Consider the following 21,391-nt stretch of genomic DNA (forward strand, 5'->3'; position numbering starts at 1 on the left):
TGTCTTTCTTTTTTTTTTTTTTTTTTTTTTTTGAGGCGGAGTTTCACTCATGTTACCCAGGCTGGAGTACAATGGCGCGATCTCGGCTCACCGCAACCTCCGCCTCCTGGGTTCAGGCAATTCTCCTGCCTCAGCCTCCTGAGTCGCTGGGATTACAGGCACGCACCACCATGCCCAGCTAATTTTTTGTATTTTTAGTAGAGACGGGGTTTCACCATGTTGACCAGGCTGGTCTCGATCTCTTGACCTCGTGATCCACCCGCCTCGGCCTCCCAAAGTGCTGGGATTACAGGCTTGAGCCACCGTGCCCGGCTCGTCTGTCTTTCTTATTATTATTTGTTTGAGACACAGTCTTGCTCTTGTTGCCTAGGCTGGAATGCAATGGCAAAATGTCAGCTCACTGCAATCCCCACCTCCTGGGTTCAAGCGACTCTCCTACCTCAGTCTCCTGAGTAGCTGGGATTAAAGGGATGCACCACCATGCCCAGCTAATTTTGTATTTTTTAGTAGAGGCAGGGTTTCGCTATGTTGGTCAGGCTGGTCTCGAACTCCTGATCTCAGGTGATCCACCCAGCTGGGCCTCCGAGAGTGCTAGGATTACAGGTGTGAGCCACCTTGCCCAGCCTGTTTGTCCTTCCTAAACAAATGCTAACCAACAACTACAAACTGTCTCCATTTATTCAACAAGTATTTGAATGCTTATTTCAACTTTTACAGTGCATGAAACCCTTACACGATTGTTATTTAATATCCCCCAAGGAGTTTATGAAGAAGCAAGGCCAGTGTCCATTTTAAAAAGGGGCAAATAGGCCACAAAAAGGTAAAAAGCAATATTCAGAATTAATCATTCTCCTTTTAATGGACACTTGTTGCCTACCCCACTTTTCTTTTTTGAGACAGAAGTTCACTCGTTACCCAGGCTGGAGTACAATGGCGCAACCTCGGCTTACTGCAACCTCCGCCTCACAGGTTCAAGCAATTCTCCTGCCTCAGCCTCCCAAGTAGCTTCTGAGTACAGGCATGTGCCACCAAGCCCACCTAATTTTGCATTTTTAGTAGCGATAGGGTTTCTCAATGTTGGTCAGGCTGATCTCGACTCCTGACCTTAGGTGATCTGCCCACCTTGGCCTCCCTGGGATTACAGGCCATGGTGCCCGGCTTACTTTTCATTTTTATATATAAAGCTAATTATGCATAAAAATAGATGGAACTGGCTGGGCACGCTGGCTCACACCTGTAATCCCAGCACTTTGGGAGGCTGAGGTGGGCAGATCACAAAGTCAGGAGATTGAGGCCATCCTAGGCAACATGGTGAAAACCCGTCTCTACTAAAAACACAAAAAATAGCTGGGTGTGGTGGCATGTGCCTGTAATCCCAGCTACTTGGGAGGCTGAGGCAGGAGAATCATTTGAACCAGTTGGAGGTTTCAGTGAGCCGAGATCGTACCACTGTACTCCAGCCTGGTTGCAGAGCAAGACTCTGTCTCAAAAAAATAAAAATAAAAATGGAACTGGCTGTGTGCAGTGGCTCACGCCTGTAATCCCCGCACTTTGGGAAGGCAAGGTGGCCAGATCATTTCAGCTCAAGGAGTTCAAGACCAGGCTAAGAAACATGGCAAAACCCAGTCTCTACAAAAAATAGCCAGGCATAGTGGCACATGCCTAAGATCCCAGCTACTAAGGAGACTGAGGTCGGAGGGCTGCTTGAGCCCAGAAGGTCAAGGCTGCAGTGAGCTGTGATTGTGCCACTGCACTCCAGCCTTGGTGACAGAGTAAGACCTTGCCTTTCAAAATAAATAAATAAATGGAATTTTTAAATGCTGTGATTAAAAATATAAGGTATTACTGAGGAAAGAGTACTGAAGGTAGGAAGTCATTTCCTCCTGTCTATAGCATTATACCTTTCCCAGACCTTTCCATGGGGTTAGCAGATAAATCTTAGTAACTAATGATTCTGCATGCTGATAGCTAAACATAACCATTGTCTACAGGCCAAGTGTCTTCATTGCTTAATGTTTGCTGAGTTTACTCAAGCTCAGGACATGATTGCTAGCTATGTTATGTGTGAAAGATTGTCTTACTGAAGTGAGCAAATCAATTTTCTGTAGGCCCAGTTGAAGAAAGCTTCTAACATTGAAGGAATGTGTTCTCTTTCCAGGTCCACAAGGGGGCGTAGTTTTAAGTGCAAGAACTTCCCAGCGCCATGACCCCCCCCCATCTCTCTCCATCCCCCAGATTTAATGGTTTATGTTTAAATTTTGCGGGTATGGGAAGAAACTAAGAGTCAATCACCCCAGCGGTTTAAAGGAACTCCTTTCATTGGCCAGAGGAACTTGAGGAGGTGGGAATTTCTCCCAGGATAAATTCCCCTGCTCCTTCACCCACACCGGATTTCCAGCTCTCTGGAATTCCCTCCCACATAGTGGGAGCTCTCTTTCCCTTCCTGGAGTTCCTCTCTGGGGTCCCGCTTCCATACACTCTTCCTGGAAGTTTTCTCTCTTCTTCTCTTTTTTCTCTCTCTGCCTAAATAAATCACTTTCTACTAACACTTTTGAGTTTGGCATTCACTTTTACAAGTGCACTGCGCCGTGGTCTCCTCTCCCATTCTTGGGGAGTGATAGACCAAGAACCTGGAGAAACATCCTCTCAGGGGAACTGAGGGCTCCCCTGAACCCCAACATGTTGAAAACATAAAAATTTAAGACTGAATTCATGTTTAAAGTGTCAGTGAGAAAGAATAAGGAAATGATCTTCTTCCTACTATAGAGAAGTAAGTTTTCTCCAGGAATACTGTTCAGTGTGTGAACACCACAATTTCCTTACCTGATTTCAGGTGTAACAATCTCTGCAGCTAGACTGTCTGAAGACTCCTGACTTCCCAGAGGCATTAACCCTGTAAGTATACAAACATAAATATAAGGCTAACTGAAAACACAGTCACACAACTACAGTATGAAATCCTACTTTGAGTATTAATTTTATCAGCAAAAATCATTTTCTCAAGTAAAAGACCATGTCACAGTGGCCTTAAAATATTATTAAGTATTAGCATTTTACCATTTTAACCATTTTTAAATGTACAATAGAGTGGCATTCAGTATATTCACGATGTTGTGTAACCATCACTGCTACTGATTTTCTAAACTTTTTCATCATCCAAATCACAAATTCTATAACCATTAAGCAATAATTCCCTATTTCTCCCTCCCCTACTTTTTTTTTTTTTTGAGACCAAGTCTCACTCTGCTGCCCAGGCTGGAGTGCAATGGCACAATCTTGACTCACTGCAACCTCTGCCTCCTGGGCTCAGGCAATTCTTCTGTTTCAGCCTCCCAAGTAGCTGGGATTACAGGAGGCTGCCACCCAGCCTGACCAATTTTCTGTATTTTTACATAAGACAGGTTTCACCATGTTGGCCAGGCTGGTCTCAAATTCCTGACTTTAGGTGATCTGGTAGCCTTGGCCTCTCAAAGCGCTGGGATTACAGGTGTGAGCCACTGCACCCAGCCTTACTTTTTAAATGTAATGATGTAACATACATATCTCTCTGTCAGGTGTATAGAAAATATACCTTATTCTTTTAAATGGCTCTACTGTATACCGTTGATTAAGAATACTATTCCTGTATTGCTGAACTTTCAGGTTGTTTTGAAATGTCACTATTAGAAACAATGCTTTAATTCACTGGGGTAAATTTAATTCCTAAGAGCAAAAGTGCTAGATCAAAGGATACATACACAAAGAGGGTGTCCTAGTCCATTTTCTGTTGCTTATAACAGAATAATTGAAACTGAGTCATTTATAAGAAACTATTTTTGGCTGGGTGTGGTGGCTCATGCCTGTAATCTCCCAGCACTTTGGGAGGCCTAGGTGGGCAGATCGCTTGAGCTTAGGAGTTCGAGCCCAGAGCAAGACCTGTGGTCTTTGTAAATGGTGACTTTAGGATGGGGTCTCTGAGTGGATGTCCTTTTTGTTGATGCTGTTTTTTGTTTTTGTTTTTGTTTTTAGGGATAGGGTCTCACTCTGTCACCCATGCTGGAGTGAAGTGGCACAATTTTGGCTCAATGTAACCTCAAACTCCTGGGCTCCAGTGATCCTCCCACCTGGCTTTCCAAGTAGCTGAAACTACAGACAAGAACCACTGTTCCTGGCTTGATATAGAAAGTTTGATATATGGCTGAGCATGGTGGCTCACGCTTGCCAAGGCGGGTAGATAACAAGGTCAGGAGTTTGAGACCAGCCTGGCCAACATGGTGAAACCAGGTCTTGACTAAAAATACAAAAAATCAGCCGGGCGCAGTGGTGGGTGCCTGTAATCCCAGCTACTTGGGAGGCTGAGAGGGAGATCCAAGATGGCAGAGTGCAGTTCCTAGTGAGAGCAACGCAGAGGGTGAGTTATCACCGCATTTACAAGGTGCCAAATGCATCTCAATGGGACTGTTTGCATAGTGGGTGTAGCCCAAGAAGGGCAAGCCAAGGCAGGGTAGGGCGCTGCCTCACCCAGGAAGTGCAATCCCTGGAGGAACTCCTTCCCTACCCAACAGAGGCCATCAGGGGCTTTTACATCCACTCCAGCACTCTGGTTCAGATACTGCTGCTTCTCCCGCAGTTTTGTTTTTGTTTTTGTTTTTGTTTCTGATACTGAGTCTCGCTCTGTCGCCAGGCTGGAGTGCAGTGGTGTGATCTCGGCTCACTGCAACTTCCACCTCTTGGGTTCAAGCAATTCTCCTGCCCCAGCCTGACGAGCAGCTGGGACTACAGGCACACGCCACCACGCCCAGCTAATTTTTGTATTTTTAGTAGAGACGGGGTTTCACCATTTTGGCCAGGATGGGCTCGATCTCTTGACCTCGTGATACTCCCGCCTCGGCCTCCAAAAGTGCTAGGATTACAGGCGTGAGCCACCCGCGCCCCGCCTCTCCTGCAGTTTTTAACCACCCATAGACCAGGAGATTCCTGGGCCAAAAAGCGCCATGAATTTCCAGCACAGCTGTTTCAGCTGGCACCCCGGGTTTCCGCACAAAAACTCACACAAATCTGGACAGCTGCTTCAACTGGTGCCTGGAACGCCTGGGAGACAGAGCTGCCCATTCAAATGAAAAAGAGGGGGCTGAAACAGGGAGCCAGGTGATCTGGCTTGGCAGGTCCACCCCAACAAAGACCAGCAATTTGAAATGCTCTGGATTTGGAGTTTCACAGCAAGAACAGCTGGACCCGGGACGGTCCAGCTCTGTGGGGGGAAGGGCATCCACCACCACTGAGGCAGTCTGCTACTACCGAGGCAGCCCGCCATTAGCGAGGCAGCTCACCATTACCGAGGCAGTTCTAACTGTACCTCTGTAAACAAAACTGCAAGGAAGTTTACACAGCATCTGGGCAGACCCCGCGGCAGCTCAGCAACGCCTCTGCTGACAGACTGCAACCAGACTACCTCCTTGCTGGGCAGGGCATCTCTGAAAAAAGGCAACAGAGTAGCATGTCAGGAACTTATAAGTAAAGCCCCAGATTCCCAGGACAGAGCACCTGGGAAAAGAGGCAGTCATGAGTTCCACTGCAGCAGACTTAAACATACCTGCCCAGCAGCTCTGAACGGAACAACCGAGCTCCCAGTACAGCATTTGAGCCCTGATAAGGGACAGACTATCTCCTCAAGTGGATCCCCAACCCCTGTAGATCCAAAGAGGCACCTCATAAAGGAGAGGTCTGGCTGACATCTGGTGGATACCCTTCTGGGACAAAGATAACCGAAGCAGAAACTGGCAGCAACTCTTACTGTTTGTTCTGCAGTCCCCGGGGGTATTCCCAGGCAAGCAGGGTCTGGAGTGAACCTCCAGCAGTCCTGCAGCAGAGAAGCCTGTTAGAAGGAAAACTAAAAAACAGAAAGAAATAGCTTCAACATCAACAAAAAGGGCGTCCACTCAGAGACTCCATATGAAAATCACCAACTACAAAGACTACAGGTCCACAAAGATGGGGAAAAAAACAGCACAAAAAAGGATGAAAACACCAAAAACCAGAACATCTCTCCTCCTCCAAGGGATCACAACTGCTTAGCAGCAAGGGAACAAAGCTGGATGGTGAATGAATCTGATGAATTCACAGAAGCAGGCTTCAGAAGGTGGGTAATAACAAACTTCTCTGAGCTAAAAGAACATGTTCTAACCCAATGCAAAGAAACTAGGAACCTTGAAAAAAGGTTACATGAAATGCTAACTAGAATAACCAACTTAGAAAAGAACATAAATGACTTAAAAGGGAGGCTGAGGTTGCAGTGAGCCGAGATCATGCCACTGCACTCCAGCCTGGGCGACAGAGCTAGACTCTGTTTCGGGGGGGAAAAAAAAGTTTGATATCTTTTAAAAAGGTCATTAGAAATTTTTCAGAATAAAACTCTCCAGACTAACAGATGATTCAACAAATGTTTATAACTTTGACCTAAATAAAATGCAAATATTTTTTAAAAATTCTTGTAAAGTAGCCAAGTAAAATCGGTCACATAACTATAGCCTATATGGCATAAAATCTGGTAACAGTTCAAAAATTTTACCAATTTAGCTGACTCTTCACCAATTTTTCATTTTTTAACAAATGAAGAAAACAGGCTTATTAGCACAACATTTCCAGTGGTTAAGAAGGGAGTGGATCAATCCACTCATATCAGGCTATGAAGTTTGACATCAAAGCTCCTTGTCAGAGGGAGCACAGTGATCTGCGTATAATAGGCATGTAACTGTGTTGAGTGAATAAATGAAACTTCTTTTACGTGACATACAAAGATTCAGATTCCAACTGTGACAGTCACTGTATTAGGTGCAATTATGTACCATGTCCTTTGAGACAGGATCTTGCTCTGTTGCTCAGACTGGAGTGCAGTGACATGATTACAGGTCACTGCAGCCTCTAACTCCTGGGCTCAAGTTATCCTCCCATCTAGCTGGGACTGCAGGCATAAGCCACCGCAGCCAGCCATTATTTTTATTTTTAGAATATATATTTAGAAACAGATGGAGTCTCAGTCTGTTGGCCAGGCTGAACTCAAGCTCCTGGCCTCAAGAAATCTTCCTTCCTTGGCCTCCCAAAGTGCTGGGATTACAGGCACATGCCACCATGCCTGGCCCATATTCTATTTAATCTTTGAAACAATTGTGTTAAGTGCACTAAATTATCCGCCACTAGGTATGGGCCTAGGGCACCGGCAAAACTAGGTCACCCTAATTTTTCAAGAGCAAATGGTTATCTAGCCAGGCACGGTGGCACATGCCTGTAATTCAAGCACTTTAGGATGCCAAAGTGGGCAGATCACCTGAAGTAAGGAATTCAAGATCAGCCTGGCCAACATGGTGAAACCCCATCTCTTTTTTTTTTTTATCTTGAGACTGAGCCTTACTCTGTTGCCCAGGCTGGAGTGCAGTGGCATGATCTTGGCTCACTGCAACCTCCACCTCCTGGGTTCAAGCGATTCTCCTGCCTCAGCCTCCCCAATAGCAGGATTATAGGCACCTGAAACTATGCCCAGCTAATTTTTGTATTTTTAGTAGAGACGGGGTTTCATCATGTTGGCCAGGATGGTCTCTATCTCTTGACCTTGTGATCCACCCGCCTCAGCCTCCCGAAGTGCTGAATGACAGGCGTGAGCCACCACACTCAGCAAAACCCCATCTCTATTAAAAATATAAAAATTAGCCAGGCATGGTGGTAGGCACCTGTAATCTAATATACTTGGGAGGCTAAGGCAAGAGAATCACTTGAACCCAGAAGGCAGAGGTTGCAGTGAGCCGAAATGACGTCATTACACTCCAGCCTGGGCGACAAGAGCGAGACTCCATCTCAAAGAAAAAAAAGGGGGGGAAGAAAAAGGAAAAAAAGAAAATGGTTATCTGATATCTTCTTAAGAAAGACTATCAGAGTATTACAGCCAACATAGGAAAAAGCACAACTTTGTGTACATTACATTTAATACTATTTTCATTTAAAATTACATACTGGGGAGTGCTTTGCATTACTCAGAGCATCTAAAACTCTAAAACTCTTCCCTTGGCTCTGGAGAAAGAAGTTATGATTCTCATTTTGCAGAACAACCAAGTCTTGGAGAGTTTAGTTACTAGATCAAGCCGTACAGATAGTAGCAGAGCCCATTATGATGGTATTCAATGTTTATGATACCTTATGTTTATGATGGTACTCACCAGTTCTTTTTTTTTAAAGTTGTGAATCTTGTTGGGCCTTCTTTAAAGGTTAAGTTTTTTTTTTTTTTCTTTTTTTTGGAGACAGAGTCTTGCTCTGTCGCCCAGGCTGCAATGCATTGGTGCTATTTCAGCTCACTATGGCATCCACCTCCCAGGTTCAAGCGATTGTTATGCCTCAGCCTACTGAATAGCTGGGATTACAGGCACATGCCACCATGGCTGGCTAATTTTTGTATTTTTAGTAGAGGTGCGGTTTCGCCATGTTAGCCAGGCTGGTCTCAAACTCCTGGCCTCAAGTGAACTGCCTGCCTTGGCCTCCCATGCTGGCATCATAGGCGTGAGCCACTGCGCCCAGCCTAATGGTTGTTTTAATCAAATAAGGCATACAACAAAGTTAACCTACATATGTTTTGGGGTATCTCCACACATCTTTTTTTTTTTTTTCCCTCTGAGTGATTGAAAGCTTGAATGATATGGAATCATCAGCCCACCTAAGTGATTCAGCTTTGTGTTTCTTTTTGGGTCAACCAAGGTAAAGTAAGAAGGAACTCAAACAAGCCAAGAAACTACTGTCATGCCCTTCTGTGGTTGGCTGTATTCACTAGACAGGGGGTTCCCAAGTTTCTTCCATTTTTGATGCTTAGCATGGTTCTCATTTTAGAAGCTGAGGTCCCAGACCCCTTTCCGCTTATATAAGGGGTGTCAAGCAACAGAGTGTTTAAGGAAATTTTTTCTGTGAGTCATTTCATTCCCATTTCTTGAGGACTGTACTATCTCACACTGATAATAAAGGGGATGACAGAAAGGTGAGATATAAATATGTTCTCCGAACATGCAAAGTGAGGAAATGAATTTTACTTTACATCTGTCTCCATTATCCAATGCCAGACGGCCTAAAACATTGATGTGCACGCACACAAAGAAAACATCCAGGGAACTATTTCAAAATTCACCTTTCTGAGCCTTGTCCCCAGAGTCCCTGAGTTGTAGGCATGAGAGGACCTGGGAATCTGCATCCCAGATGACTCTAACACTATTCACCATGCTGTAAGAAACACCATTCTTACACAAGCTTCATGAGTAGGTTTAAAAAACCCAAATTGCAATTAAGCTTTTGTTTTTGTCATCCTTACCACAGCCCGGGCAATTGTCCTATTACTTGGTTGGCCCATTTCTTTTTTTTTTGTTGCCCAGACTAGTATGCAGTGGTGTGACCTCAGCTCACTGCAGCCTCTGCCTCCCGGGCTCAAGTGACCCTCCCACCTTCGCCTCCTGAGTAGCTGGGCCCACAGGCACATGCCACCATGCCCAGCTAATTTCTAAAATTTTTTTGTGGGGGAGGGTGTCTTGCTATGTTGTCCAGGCTTCTCTTAAACTTGTGAGCTCAAACCATCTGTGCAACTTAGCCTCCCCAAGTGTTGAGATTACAGGCATGAGCCACCGTGCCCAACCTAAATTTGCCCTTTTCTACAAAACACTGACAACCCCTAACCTGAATAGCACCGTAGGGTCTAAGCTTAAATTGTCTGCCCAAAGCAGTTTACACCAAAGTTGGAATTAGGCTTAAATCCTCTTTTATGGCACTTGAATTTTAAAAAATAATAAATAAATAAATATATCTTAAGTATTAGAATGCCTCTATTACACTACTTTTGTTTCTTGTTTGGAGAATTAGCATGGCAGTGTTGTCTAATTCGATAGCTGGAGAAGTCACGTCCACTTTTCTCATGGGCCTGTTAAAGCCCTCTCATTCATTCTTGACTCATCCCGTGTCTTTGGGAAGCCTTTCTGGGTAAACCTATCCACAAGGAAGATCCTTTATGTCACTACCAGCCCTTGCACATGTTTCAATTATAGCACCTATAATTTTGGACCACAATTGCCAAATTTAGTTTTGCATCTCCAGCTCTACTAACAGTGCCTGGCAAACAGCAGGCACTCAATAATTGGGGGATGAATGAGTCCATGGCAAGAGACCAGGCCAGGAGTTTTAAAAATCAATGCTGACTGAGAAACGAAATACAGCAATGTCAAAGGCTGGAACAAAAATAATCCCTAACAGCACATAATCCTCCTGAAAGGAATACAGGTCAGGCAGGTGTCGCAGTCTGGCAGTGGTGAGGGGTTGGTGGTGCTTTCGTTGTTAAGAAACATACCGGCTCTCTCCTCCCCACAACACCTCCAGAACCTGGCCTCTGAGGTTCCCACTCCCGCATGCACCCAACCCACGGCTCAACTCCCTAGCCTGCTGCTTGTTCTCACCTGAACAAGCACCACCGCTTCATGTAGCCAGGCCAAGGAGGGGCATTCATATCCTCCAATGAGGGCCTAGGAGGCCTTTCTTGGCCAATCAGTAGCCAGGCACTGCAGCGGGACTCGGCATCCACACCAACAGATGGACTTCCTGGCGATCCCTTAGGGCGCTTGTTTTACGCAAGGCTTAGAGGTCAAAAATAAGGGGACACGATCCTCGCAGAATGGGAAGAAGCTGCACAGGCTCCCTGGGTTTGGCCATTTTCTAAGACAAACCAACCACTTTTAAGATGTCTCTCCACCTCATGCGTGTTCGTCTCAAAAAAGCCAGTGTGACTGATTTGGAAATTGGCTCAGTGACTGAGGGTTTGCACCATGATTTGGACCAATAAGAAAAGGCAATCACTGGGGCCCAAGCTTTTTGAGGAGGAGTGCATGTGGGCACAATGTTTCATTTTTATCTACTGGTACAATCATGTTCAAGTGAACCAAATATTTTTATGTATACCATGGGGAATAAATCATCTGACTGGGCATGGCGGCTCATGGCTATAATCCCAGCACTTTGGGAAGCTGAGATGGCGGATCATGAGGTCAAGAGATAGAGACCATCCTGGCCAACATGGTGAAATCCTGACTCTACTAAAAATACAAAACCTTAGCTGGGCGTGGTGGTATGTGCCTGTAGTCCCAGCTACTCAGGAGGCTGAGGTTGCAGTGAGCCGAGATTGTGCCACTGCACTCCAGCCTGGCAACAGAGCAAGCTCTGTCTCAAAAAAAAAAAAAAAAAAAAAAAGAGTATTCTGGTTTGTGCTCCCAAAACGTTTTTACCTTGAGTTGTGAGCTGCCCTTCTTGAGCTTGTACACAACGAAGTTCTTCAATGGTTTCCTTCAGAGAATCCCTTTCTGTTCTCAGTCTCTGGAGAGAGACAAAAACATGGAGGGTTAGCTTCATGTTTTAAGAATTTATTCATCAGTGGCCTCTCTGCCTTACCTAATAGAAAGATAAACAATAGTATATAATTCAATCGAGAGAGTAAAAAAAAAAACAATAGTGAACATGAACATGTTTTACCTTTTGCTCTTTTTTGGAAAGATCACAGAAAGAGGAAAAGATTAAAACAAGTCTTCCCATTTAATAATACTGAATATCTACTATGTGCAAGGCAATATGCTATCCACAGTTAAACTTAAGAAACAAACTGTCTACTCCATCTTTAACAATTAGTAACTAATTTCTTAACATTCTTTTCACTAGACATAAAAGGTTGAAGAACAAAGACAATATTCATAAATCATGAAAAAGTAGAAATATTTTTAAAAGATTAAAATATGCTGAACAACAAAAAGTCCTCTATACATACAGGACTTTCTTGTTTTCATACAGAAAACAAAGCTTAACAAACTTATAGAAAGTCATGAGCAGGGAAAAAAAAAAAGTCATGAGTAGAACAACGTAAAGAAGGCCAACAGTCGTAGAAATGATAACTATATAAAAAAGAAATCTGAACGAAAGTATTATAAAAAATATTCCTTTCTTTTTTTGCTTTATTTCTGAAACACAAATAGAATTCTCCTATGGCTTAAAAATAAATAGGATTTCTTATTTTTAAATTCATAAGTAATTAACGTGGCCAAACATAAACATAATCGTCTTAATTTTAGCAGTACTCAAAACCAAAATGCCTAATACATATACTCACATCCTTTTCTTTTTGAAGACTGTCAACTTTTTCTTTTAGCCGCTTATATTCAAAATCTAGTTTATCTGCTTTCTTTGATTCTTCAGATAATCTATTTTGTAGTTCTACTACCTAACACAGAAAAATACCATTACTTATACATAATCTGAAACATTAGAAATTATCCTCATTTTCTTCTACAGGTCTAAGAAAACAAAACCCATTCCCACCAGTACTCAGATGCATGTGATCCAGCAGCCTAGCCCAATGGAGAGAACTAGGAATAAAATCCTGCCCAGTTACTATGGGTTCCCAACCAGAATCATCCACAGTAACAATGTTCAAAATCATAAAAGAAGCTATACAATTTTCATTTCTGGCAATACAGATAATCGGGTAGTTTGAAATTCTTTTTGTATAAAACAAAATAAATGCTGGGGTGAGGGTGGGGCAGGGAGAATCCAATTGCATAGCTAAGCTTACAAGAAAATAAGGGAAATACTCAGAGGTTAAAACCAGAATGAGAAGTTCATGTAGACAATCTGGGTACCACGAAGTACCAACTGCCAATAACAGGAACCTAGAGCTTTAACAGGAGATGAGTGGTTGTTAAACCACTTTAGGCTCTAAAAGGTAGCAAATAGGTGGATCAGAAAAAAAATTTTCATCAGCTGGAACAATAAACTGAGTGATTTGCGTTTAAAAAAGTATAACTTGGGGCTAAGCGCAGTGGCTCACGCTTATAATCCCAGTACTTTGGAAGGCTGAGGTGGGAGGATGGCTTGAACCCAGAATTTGAGATCAGACTAGGCAACATAGTGAAACCCCATCTCTATAGTTTAAAAATTAGCTCGGTGTGGTGGCACATGTCTGTAGTTCCAGCTACTTAGAAGGCTGAGGTGGGAGAATCGCTTGAGCCAAGGAGTTCAAGATTGTAGTGAGCTATGATCATACCATTGCACCCCAGCCTGGAAAAGAGTGAGATCCTGTCTTTTAAAAAAAGTAATAATGAAAGAAAAAAGGGAACCTGGGAGTTTGTAACCACAGCCTGTTAATAATATGTGGACTTATGTTTGAATTTTTACTACTTGCATTGTTTGGGAAAACCTAAGCCAAGCAATTAGAGGGATATTAGTTGGTGATGCTGTGGAAAATCTGCCATAAACAAACACACATATTGACTGCAGAAACAAAACCTCAACCCATGAGCCTCAGAATTCCCCAAGGTAAAGATGAGCTAATGAAAGAGCAAAATCCAAAATTATAAAGGCCATAAAGAAATATGCCACAATGAACAAGGCTGTGGAAAACATTAACAGCAATAACAACCAAAAATAATAGAATAACATCTCCAAGGATTTCATATTGTAATTATCAGATACAAAATATACATACTTAAAAATATAAAGAGGAAATCTAAATTGAAAATGGAGTAAGGGGCCAGTCACGGTAGCTCACGCTTGTAATCCTAACACTTTGGGAGGCTGAAGAGAGGAGACTGCTTGAGCTCAGAAGTTCAAGATCAACCTGGGGGCAACATGTTGAAACACTGTATCTACAAAAATACAAAAAATTAGCTGGGCAAGGTGGTGCACTCCAGTAATCCCAGCTACTCAGGAGACTGTGGCAGGAGAATTGCTTGAAGGAGGCTGAGGTTGCAGTGAGCCATGACTGCACCACTGCACTCTTGTCTAGGTGACAGAGTGAAACCCTGTCTTGAAAAAAAAAAAAAAAGAAGAAACAAACTGCTTTTATTTGTTTACTATATCCCTCTGACAAGAGAAATCTACAGACATTATCAGAAGCAATATGAGAATTTGGCAAGGTTGCAGAATCAACATATAAAAATTAATTTCATTCATGTAAATTAGCAATAAAGTGAAAATGGTATTTTTATCTAATTGCATTTAAAAAACAACCCAAAACACAAAGTACCTAAGAGTAAGAATAATGAAATATGCACAAAATCTTTAGAAGAACATTATAAAACTTAACTCAAAGACATGGAAGACCATGGAAAGGTATCATGTTGAGACAAGAACAACTCTCCCCAAATTGATCAACAGAGTCAATGTAATTCCAATTCCCAAGAGTTTGGAGTTTAAAGGAAAAGCAAAGGGCTGAGAATAGACAATTTTGAAAAAGGACAAAGTATGAGAGTCTGCACTACCACCTATCAAAATTGCTAAAAATTAGTAAAACATGAGTGTGGTATTGGTGTAGGAACAGATAAGTATACTAATGGAACAGAAGATGGTGTCCAGAAATAAATCCATATGTGACATGGACACTTTAGATATACAAGGTAGAATTGCAGGTCATTGTGTAAGAATGGACTGTTAATTAATGGCAGTAGGTTGACTGGTTATCCACACAGACAGAGTATCAAAGGGATCCCTACCTCACACCCTACATAAAAATTAATTCCAAGTGGATTAAAGACCTAAATTTGCAAAACAAACTTTAACGCTTTGTAAGAAAAATAGAGATTAGACATATATCCTTATTTAGGAAATAATTTCTTAAACAAAACATAAAAACTACAAATCATTTTTAAAAAGTACTTGAAGTTCATTACACTGAAATTATCAACCTCAAAAAAGTAAAAGTACAGGTCATAGATCCACAGAAGATTAAATAAAAATATGTGTAAATGATGAAGAATATCTAGAACATATAAACAATCCTTAGAAATCAGTAAAAAAAAAAAAAAAAAAAGATTCAATTTTTTAAATAGGTAAAAGATTAAGAAATTTACAAAAGAAATACAGTCAGTAAATATATTTGCAATCAAGGTAACACAAAGTATAATTAAGAGGAGACATTATTTTACACCCATCTAATTGGCAAATTTTACTTATTTCTTCTTTACTCAAGACAAAGTCTTGCATGTCCCGTGTTGCCAGCAAAGTTACATGAGGCACAAAAGCAAAGCTGGAGTGCAGTGGTACAATCATAGCTCAAGCAATCCTTCAACCTCAGCCTCCTGAGTAGCTGGGACCACAGGTTCATGCCACCATGCCGAGATAACTTAAAATTAGTTTTAGAGATCAGGTCTTGCTATGTTTCCCAGACTGGTCTGGAACTCCTGGGCTCAAGTCATTCTCCTGCCTCAGCCTCCCAAAGTGTTGGAATTACAGGCGTGAGACGCTATGCCAGGCCAGCAAAATTTAAAGTTTGCCAATACTGTGTTGGTGATAACGTGGAGCAACAGGAATATAAACTGCTCGTTGGTAACACAATCACGTTAAGGAACAATCTGCTAATATCTAACTACATTGAAGATACTCTTAGACAGAAATTCCATCAAGTTGTAAAACCTTCACATATGTATAGGAGAAGCCCTGTACAATAATATCTAACTACATTGAAGATACCCTTAGACAGAAATTCCATCAAGTTGTAAAACCTTCACACATGTATAGGAGAGGACCTGTAAAATACTATTTATATAGCATATTTATTTATTTATTTATTTATTTTTGGAGACAGAGTCTTGCTGTGTTGCCCAGGCTGGAGTGCAGTGGCACCATCCTGGCTCACTGCAACCTCTGCCTCCCAGGTTCAAGCAATTCTCCTGCCTCAGCCTCCCAAGTAGCTGGGACTACAGGTTCCTGCCACCATGCCCAGCTAATTTTTTTTAATTTTTAGTAGAGACAGGGTTTCACCTTGTTAGCCAGGATGGTCTTGATCTCCTGACCTCGTGATTTGCCTGTCTCAGCCTCCCAAAGTGCTGGGATTACAGGCGTGAGTCACCGTGCCCGGCCGGCATTTCTTTTAACACAGAAAAAGAGCTAAAACATCCTGTATGTCTCTTAACAGGAAAATAGATAAATCTTGGTACAGAGACTCACTGGGATACTATACAGCAGCAGAAATGAATGTTATAAAGCTACACCTATTATAATAAACAAATCTCACTGAGCAAAAGAAAGAAAATTACAGAAGAGTGCTTTCACTGTATCATTTATATAAAGTTTTGGTACATGTCAAAATGCTATAAATTCTTAGGGATAAATACATATATGTAGCAAAGGTATAGAGAGACGAATTGGGAATGAAAACTGCAGCATGGAAGCTGCCTGTAAGGGGAGAGCATGTTTTATTCAAGCATGAATATTTATTGAACTATGCTTTTACATTTATGTATTTCTTAAGTATTACATAATAAATTAATAAATAAAAATAAGTTTTAAAAAAGCACCTGCTATAGAGAGTTTAAAGCCCTTTAAATATAGGATAAATATAAATAAATACAATAGGCTGGGCATGGTGGTTCACGGTGGTTCACAGTGGCTCACGCCTGTAATCCTAGAATTTTGGAAGGCCGAAGTGGGTGAATCAATTGAGCTCAGGAGTTCAAGACCAGCCTGGGCAACACTGTGAAACACCGTCAATACCAAAATACAAAAAATTAGCCAGGTGTGGCAGCATGCACCTGTGGATCCAGCTACTAGGGAGGCTGAGGCAGGAGAATTGCTTGAACCCAGGAGGTGGAGGTTGCAGTGAGCTGAGATCATGCCACTGCACTCCAAGCTGGGTGACAGAGTTAGACTCTGTCTTCTAAATAAACAAATACAATAAAGAAAAGGTAAAAAACAGAATACCATGAAAACAAGTCAGTAATTTTTGTAAGCTACATGTTATAATGAAGAGCTTGCCTGAAGCCATCATCAAAGACGCTGTGTTTCTTTTACCTGTCTCTTGTAGGTTTCAAGTTGACTTCGCGCTGCGTTGGCCTTTCTTAACTCTTCCTCTAGACTGACAGTGTTCTGCATATACATGGTATTCTTTTCTTCTAAGAGTTTAACCTGCCTCCTTAAATCACCAAGATCTTCTAGCTTCTTTTTATAAGATTCTACTTGACCTTCTAGTTTAGACACTTTATCAGAAGAATGTCTAGAATTAGATGGGAAATTTAAAAATCAGAAATACATCCACACTTGTAAAGTTGTTTCAGTGTTAAAACAAGAGGGATAGCCAGGAAGGGGAGAGCAGAAAACACACATCTAATGAAATTATAAGACAAAAGTGATTCCAGGTTAATGCTCTGCACAGGTTAAAAAATATGACCTAAATTACAACTAAATGTATAATGGACAGTAAAAATTTAAGAAAACCAAGCAGGAGAGGGAAGCCAGCAGAGTCACATGTGGCACAAAAGAAAATTAAGTTTTCCAGTATCCAAATAATTTGGCAATTATCAGTGACCACCAGAATGGCAGGTTCAGTGGGGCAGTGCAGGCAGACAGTGGGGTTGAGGGGAGAATATAAATGTTACCTTATGTAATCTAAGTTTGGTTCGGGAGGGAAGGAGAGAGAAATAACTCCCTCTCTTTTTAAGAGTAAAGAGAACTAAATGTGTGTGTACACATGTACAAAGGAGTGAGATCCAAAAGGCAAAAGAAATGAGGACTGATGTAACACAGTCCCTGCACAGGCAAGAAGGGTGGAAGTACAGAGCATTGAAAAAGGAATTAGCCCTGAACAGGGGGAGGAATAATAGGTCTGCACTCTCTAAGCAAAAAACAAAGGATGGGTGGGAATGCAGGGAAGTTTAGTGGTGCATGAGACAAAAAGACATGGAGAGTTCAGCAGTTCATGGCCTCTTTCTTCCCTGCTACAGGAGACAAGGACATCTATTGAGACTAAGGCATGGGAGGTGTGCAGGGAAAGCAGCCAGGGGAGTAGAATCCTGAAGAATCGTAATAGCTGTGAGTGAGACAATAAGCAGGAGGAGGGCAGGCCATTGGGAAAAACTCAGCTCAGAAGGAAGCCACCAATTGGCAGTAGCACAAAACTATCAATTATGCATTTCCCTTGTTTTTCTCAGTATTTAAAGAGCAAAAGTGGAAAAGTGTACATGGTTAAGATAATCAACAGGGGATACGACATTCCACAAGGAGAGGAGTGAAAAAATGAGGTGGCAGGGAGTGAGGCACCTCATGAGAGAACTGAAGGGATGACAACAAGGCCCAGCAAGAAAATGAGACCTTGTGGGCATGGTGGAAGAACAGCTCCAGAGCTGTACAAGTAAGAAGAGATGGTCAGAATTTGTTTTACAAACACGTATGTATCACTTAATTGCCAGACACTGTTGCAAGTGTTCACAAATATAAATTCACTCAACTCCTTATATAAGCCTGAGGTAGGCATGTGTATTGTTTTGATTTTGCAGATGAGAAAATGATCATACAGAGGTTGCATAAACAATAGACCCGGGATCTCAGCCTGGGTAGCCTGGCTCTTAATCTTGCTAGATGCTCAGAAACCCCAGAGTTTTTAACAGCACAGCCGAACTGTGCTGGACAGTGAAGGTAAAGGTGAAGGTGAGACTGTTTACCTCAGCACGTCGATCTCATCTTTCAGAGACTGAGCTTCATCTGCCAAAGTGGTCAGTTCATCATTCTGTTGCCGAAGTTCAGAGATCTCCTTTTCTAACTCTTCACAACGTATTCGATAATCATCTTTGGCTGCTTCTAGTCTGTAACCAATACAAAATAGACCAAGAAAGCACTATTTACTGCCTCCTCATCCTCCTTAGAACAGTAAAAGAAAAATATAAAGTATGAGAATAAAGCATTCCTGAATATGTCTCCCACGTTTGTGGCCATAAGCTGCCTTCTCAAGTCTTAACTGTCATAAAAATGGACTCCATTATCCCAAGGATTGGGAATGGTGACAAATGGATACTTATTTCCCTACCAGAAAGCAAGAAAGCATGCAACATTTTTTCAAAATACTGCAGATATAATTTATCTAAGGTTTTTTATAAATTATAAAATTAACACATATGGCCCAGCACAGTGGCTTACAGTAATAAACCCATTTTGTTAATATAATTAAATACTCTTTAAGAAAGATAACTATTTTCTAAAACAAAAAAGCGTGAAGAGTGGTACTGTTTTACATTTTTGTGATTCTATTATCTGTTTTAATAGAAGACAGCTGGGTTCTCGTATTTGTTTCTACATTCATCTGTTGATGACATGTTGTTTTTGGCTGAAGTATATGAAGAAAATCCAGCCTTGCAGACACACAGATGGAAAAGAGAGGGTCTTGTAGATTCTCCAAAATGGTTTCAGAGGACCTCCAGGGGCCTCAACCATTCTTTGAACTGCTGATGTGAACCACAGGGAATGGACTGTTGCTAAGGAGCCTAAGAAAAGTTTTGTGCTTTTTCCTGTTAAGGCGAAAGAAAAAAAAAAATCCAGAAACATTTCACTGAGGAATAACAAGGACAGTAGGTATGTTACCATACTCAGTTATTCATCGTATTCTTAAGTTTTTCAATTTTGTGCTTCTGTCTTATCTTGCAGGACACATTTTCCCTTTTCTTCTTTTTCCTTTCACCACCCGAAGGCCAAAGGGCCCTTCTTCCTTCCTTTTGGCCTTTTTTTCCCCACAGAAGAAATATGGAATATTGTTCCTTTAAATCTTGTCTATCCTTTTAAATCAGCTCACCCCTTTAAACAAGTCTATTTCTATAAACACACACACACACACACAGACACACACACAAACGGAGACGTATACAGAGTTCTATTAATCTATAAATGCATCTGTCTTTTAAAAATACCTGCCTGCAACTTTTCATGACATCTGGCCCCTCCCAAAGATGTGCTTACTTTAAAATCCCTAATCTGTGGTTTGTTTATGGTCTGCTCTGACCATTACTTTTCCAAAAAAAAAAAGTCATTTCAGATTTTCAGTGAAATTTAATCTTTCTGGTGATCATGCCAACTCGCCTTCACGGCCCTTTATGAATGTTCTTCCTCTGTCTTTCTTGAATGTTTGTTCAGTCGCCTTTGTTTCCCTGTCGGGTGCAGGGCTGGTGTCTGATTCTTCTCCCACTCACAGTTATTCTGCAGTTGGGGCATTCTGTCTTCAAGTAATAACGAGGGTGGCGCTCTGATAGAACATTTCCTAGATGTGAAGTAGTTTCGTGTTGTATGAGGAGATTCTGCAAAGATGTTTATTATGCAACCTTACTGGTCTGCAGTTTCCCAGAAGTCCTAACACTATACTCTTTTTTTTTTTTTTTTTTGAGACAGAGTCTTGCTCTTTTGCCCAGGCTGGGGTGCAATGGCACAATCCTGACTCACTGCAATCTCTGCACCCTTCGTTCAAGCAATTCTGGTGTCTCAGCCTCCCAAGTAGCTGGGATTATAGGCATCTGCCTTCACGCCTGGCTAATTTTCATATTTTTTGTAGAGATGGAGTTTCAACATGTTAGCCAGGCTGGTTTTGAATCCCTGACCTCAGGTGATTTTCCTGCCTCAGCCTCCCAAAGGGCTGGGATTACAGATGCGAGCCATAGGGCCCAGCAAATATATACTAACTTTAAATGACAGCTAACAAATTTTTAAAAATCATTTTAATGAGTTGTCTTTTACCTGAATGTTTCTTCTTGGAGCTGTTCTAATTGAGTCTGGAGTTGCAAATGCCTTCTTCCTGCTGGACTGTTAGGATCTTCTATAGAATCAGATTGATTGAGTCTTTCCATTAATACCTGATTCTCTGCCAACAAACTACTTTTCTCTTCCTGCAATGCTGCAACCTGGTGGAATACAGGACGATGGCAGTTATTTCCTCCAATTACACTGGCTTCAAGCTCAATCACTTGTGGATTATTATTACCATTAAAAATTAAAGCCTATTTTTAAAGAAGTACAATAAATCTCCACTTAAAACATTTATGTCATTTTGGAATACTGCACATGCAGAACAAGATGTAAGAGTAACAATTCATTCATTTCATATTTGAAAAAATGACTCACCAGAAAAAGAGATGGCTAATAAGCACAAAAATAATCATTAGTTATCAAGAAAATGCAAATTAAAATCACAATATTATATAACTACACTCCCACTAGAATAAATAAAATTAAAAAGACTGTACCAAGTGTTGGCAAAGAAACTTCTGGTGAGAATACAAAATGTTTCAAACACTTTGGAAAATAATTTAGCAGTTTCTTAAAGAATTAAACATGCAACTACCACATGACTGATTTAGCCATCCAACTCCTAGGTATTTACTCAAGAGAAATAAAAGTATATGCGCACACAAAGACTTAGGAAGAATGTTTATAGTAGCTTCATTTGAAACAGAGAAAAACTGGAAACCATCCAAACGTTTGCCAACAAACAAATGGATAAATGATTTGCAGTATATCCATATAGGTTGAAGATCCCAAATCCAAAAATCCAAACTCAGAAATGCTTCAAAATCTGAACGTTTCTGAGCACCCACATGACACTCAATAGAAA

General features: G+C 41.5%; 1 protein-coding gene across 1 annotated transcript in view; it reads right to left on the minus strand.

The window, feature by feature from the left end:
- HOOK3 (hook microtubule tethering protein 3) overlaps positions 1 to 21,391 on the minus strand; it is a 129,585-nt gene that overhangs the window by 44,499 nt on the left and 63,695 nt on the right. Inside the window, exons 9-14 of the mRNA XM_032288032.1 lie at positions 20,518 to 20,681; positions 18,465 to 18,605; positions 16,819 to 17,020; positions 12,143 to 12,253; positions 11,271 to 11,358; positions 2,824 to 2,893 (exon numbers count right to left, since the gene is read on the minus strand). Coding sequence (XP_032143923.1) covers positions 2,824 to 2,893; positions 11,271 to 11,358; positions 12,143 to 12,253; positions 16,819 to 17,020; positions 18,465 to 18,605; positions 20,518 to 20,681 — 776 coding nt within the window. The remainder of the gene's footprint in view (positions 1 to 2,823; positions 2,894 to 11,270; positions 11,359 to 12,142; positions 12,254 to 16,818; positions 17,021 to 18,464; positions 18,606 to 20,517; positions 20,682 to 21,391) is intronic.

The sequence above is a fragment of the Sapajus apella genome, unplaced genomic scaffold, assembly GCF_009761245.1.
Source record: "Sapajus apella isolate SASKATOON/1434 unplaced genomic scaffold, GSC_monkey_1.0 scaffold21, whole genome shotgun sequence".
In the NCBI taxonomy this organism is placed as follows: Eukaryota; Metazoa; Chordata; class Mammalia; order Primates; family Cebidae; genus Sapajus; species Sapajus apella.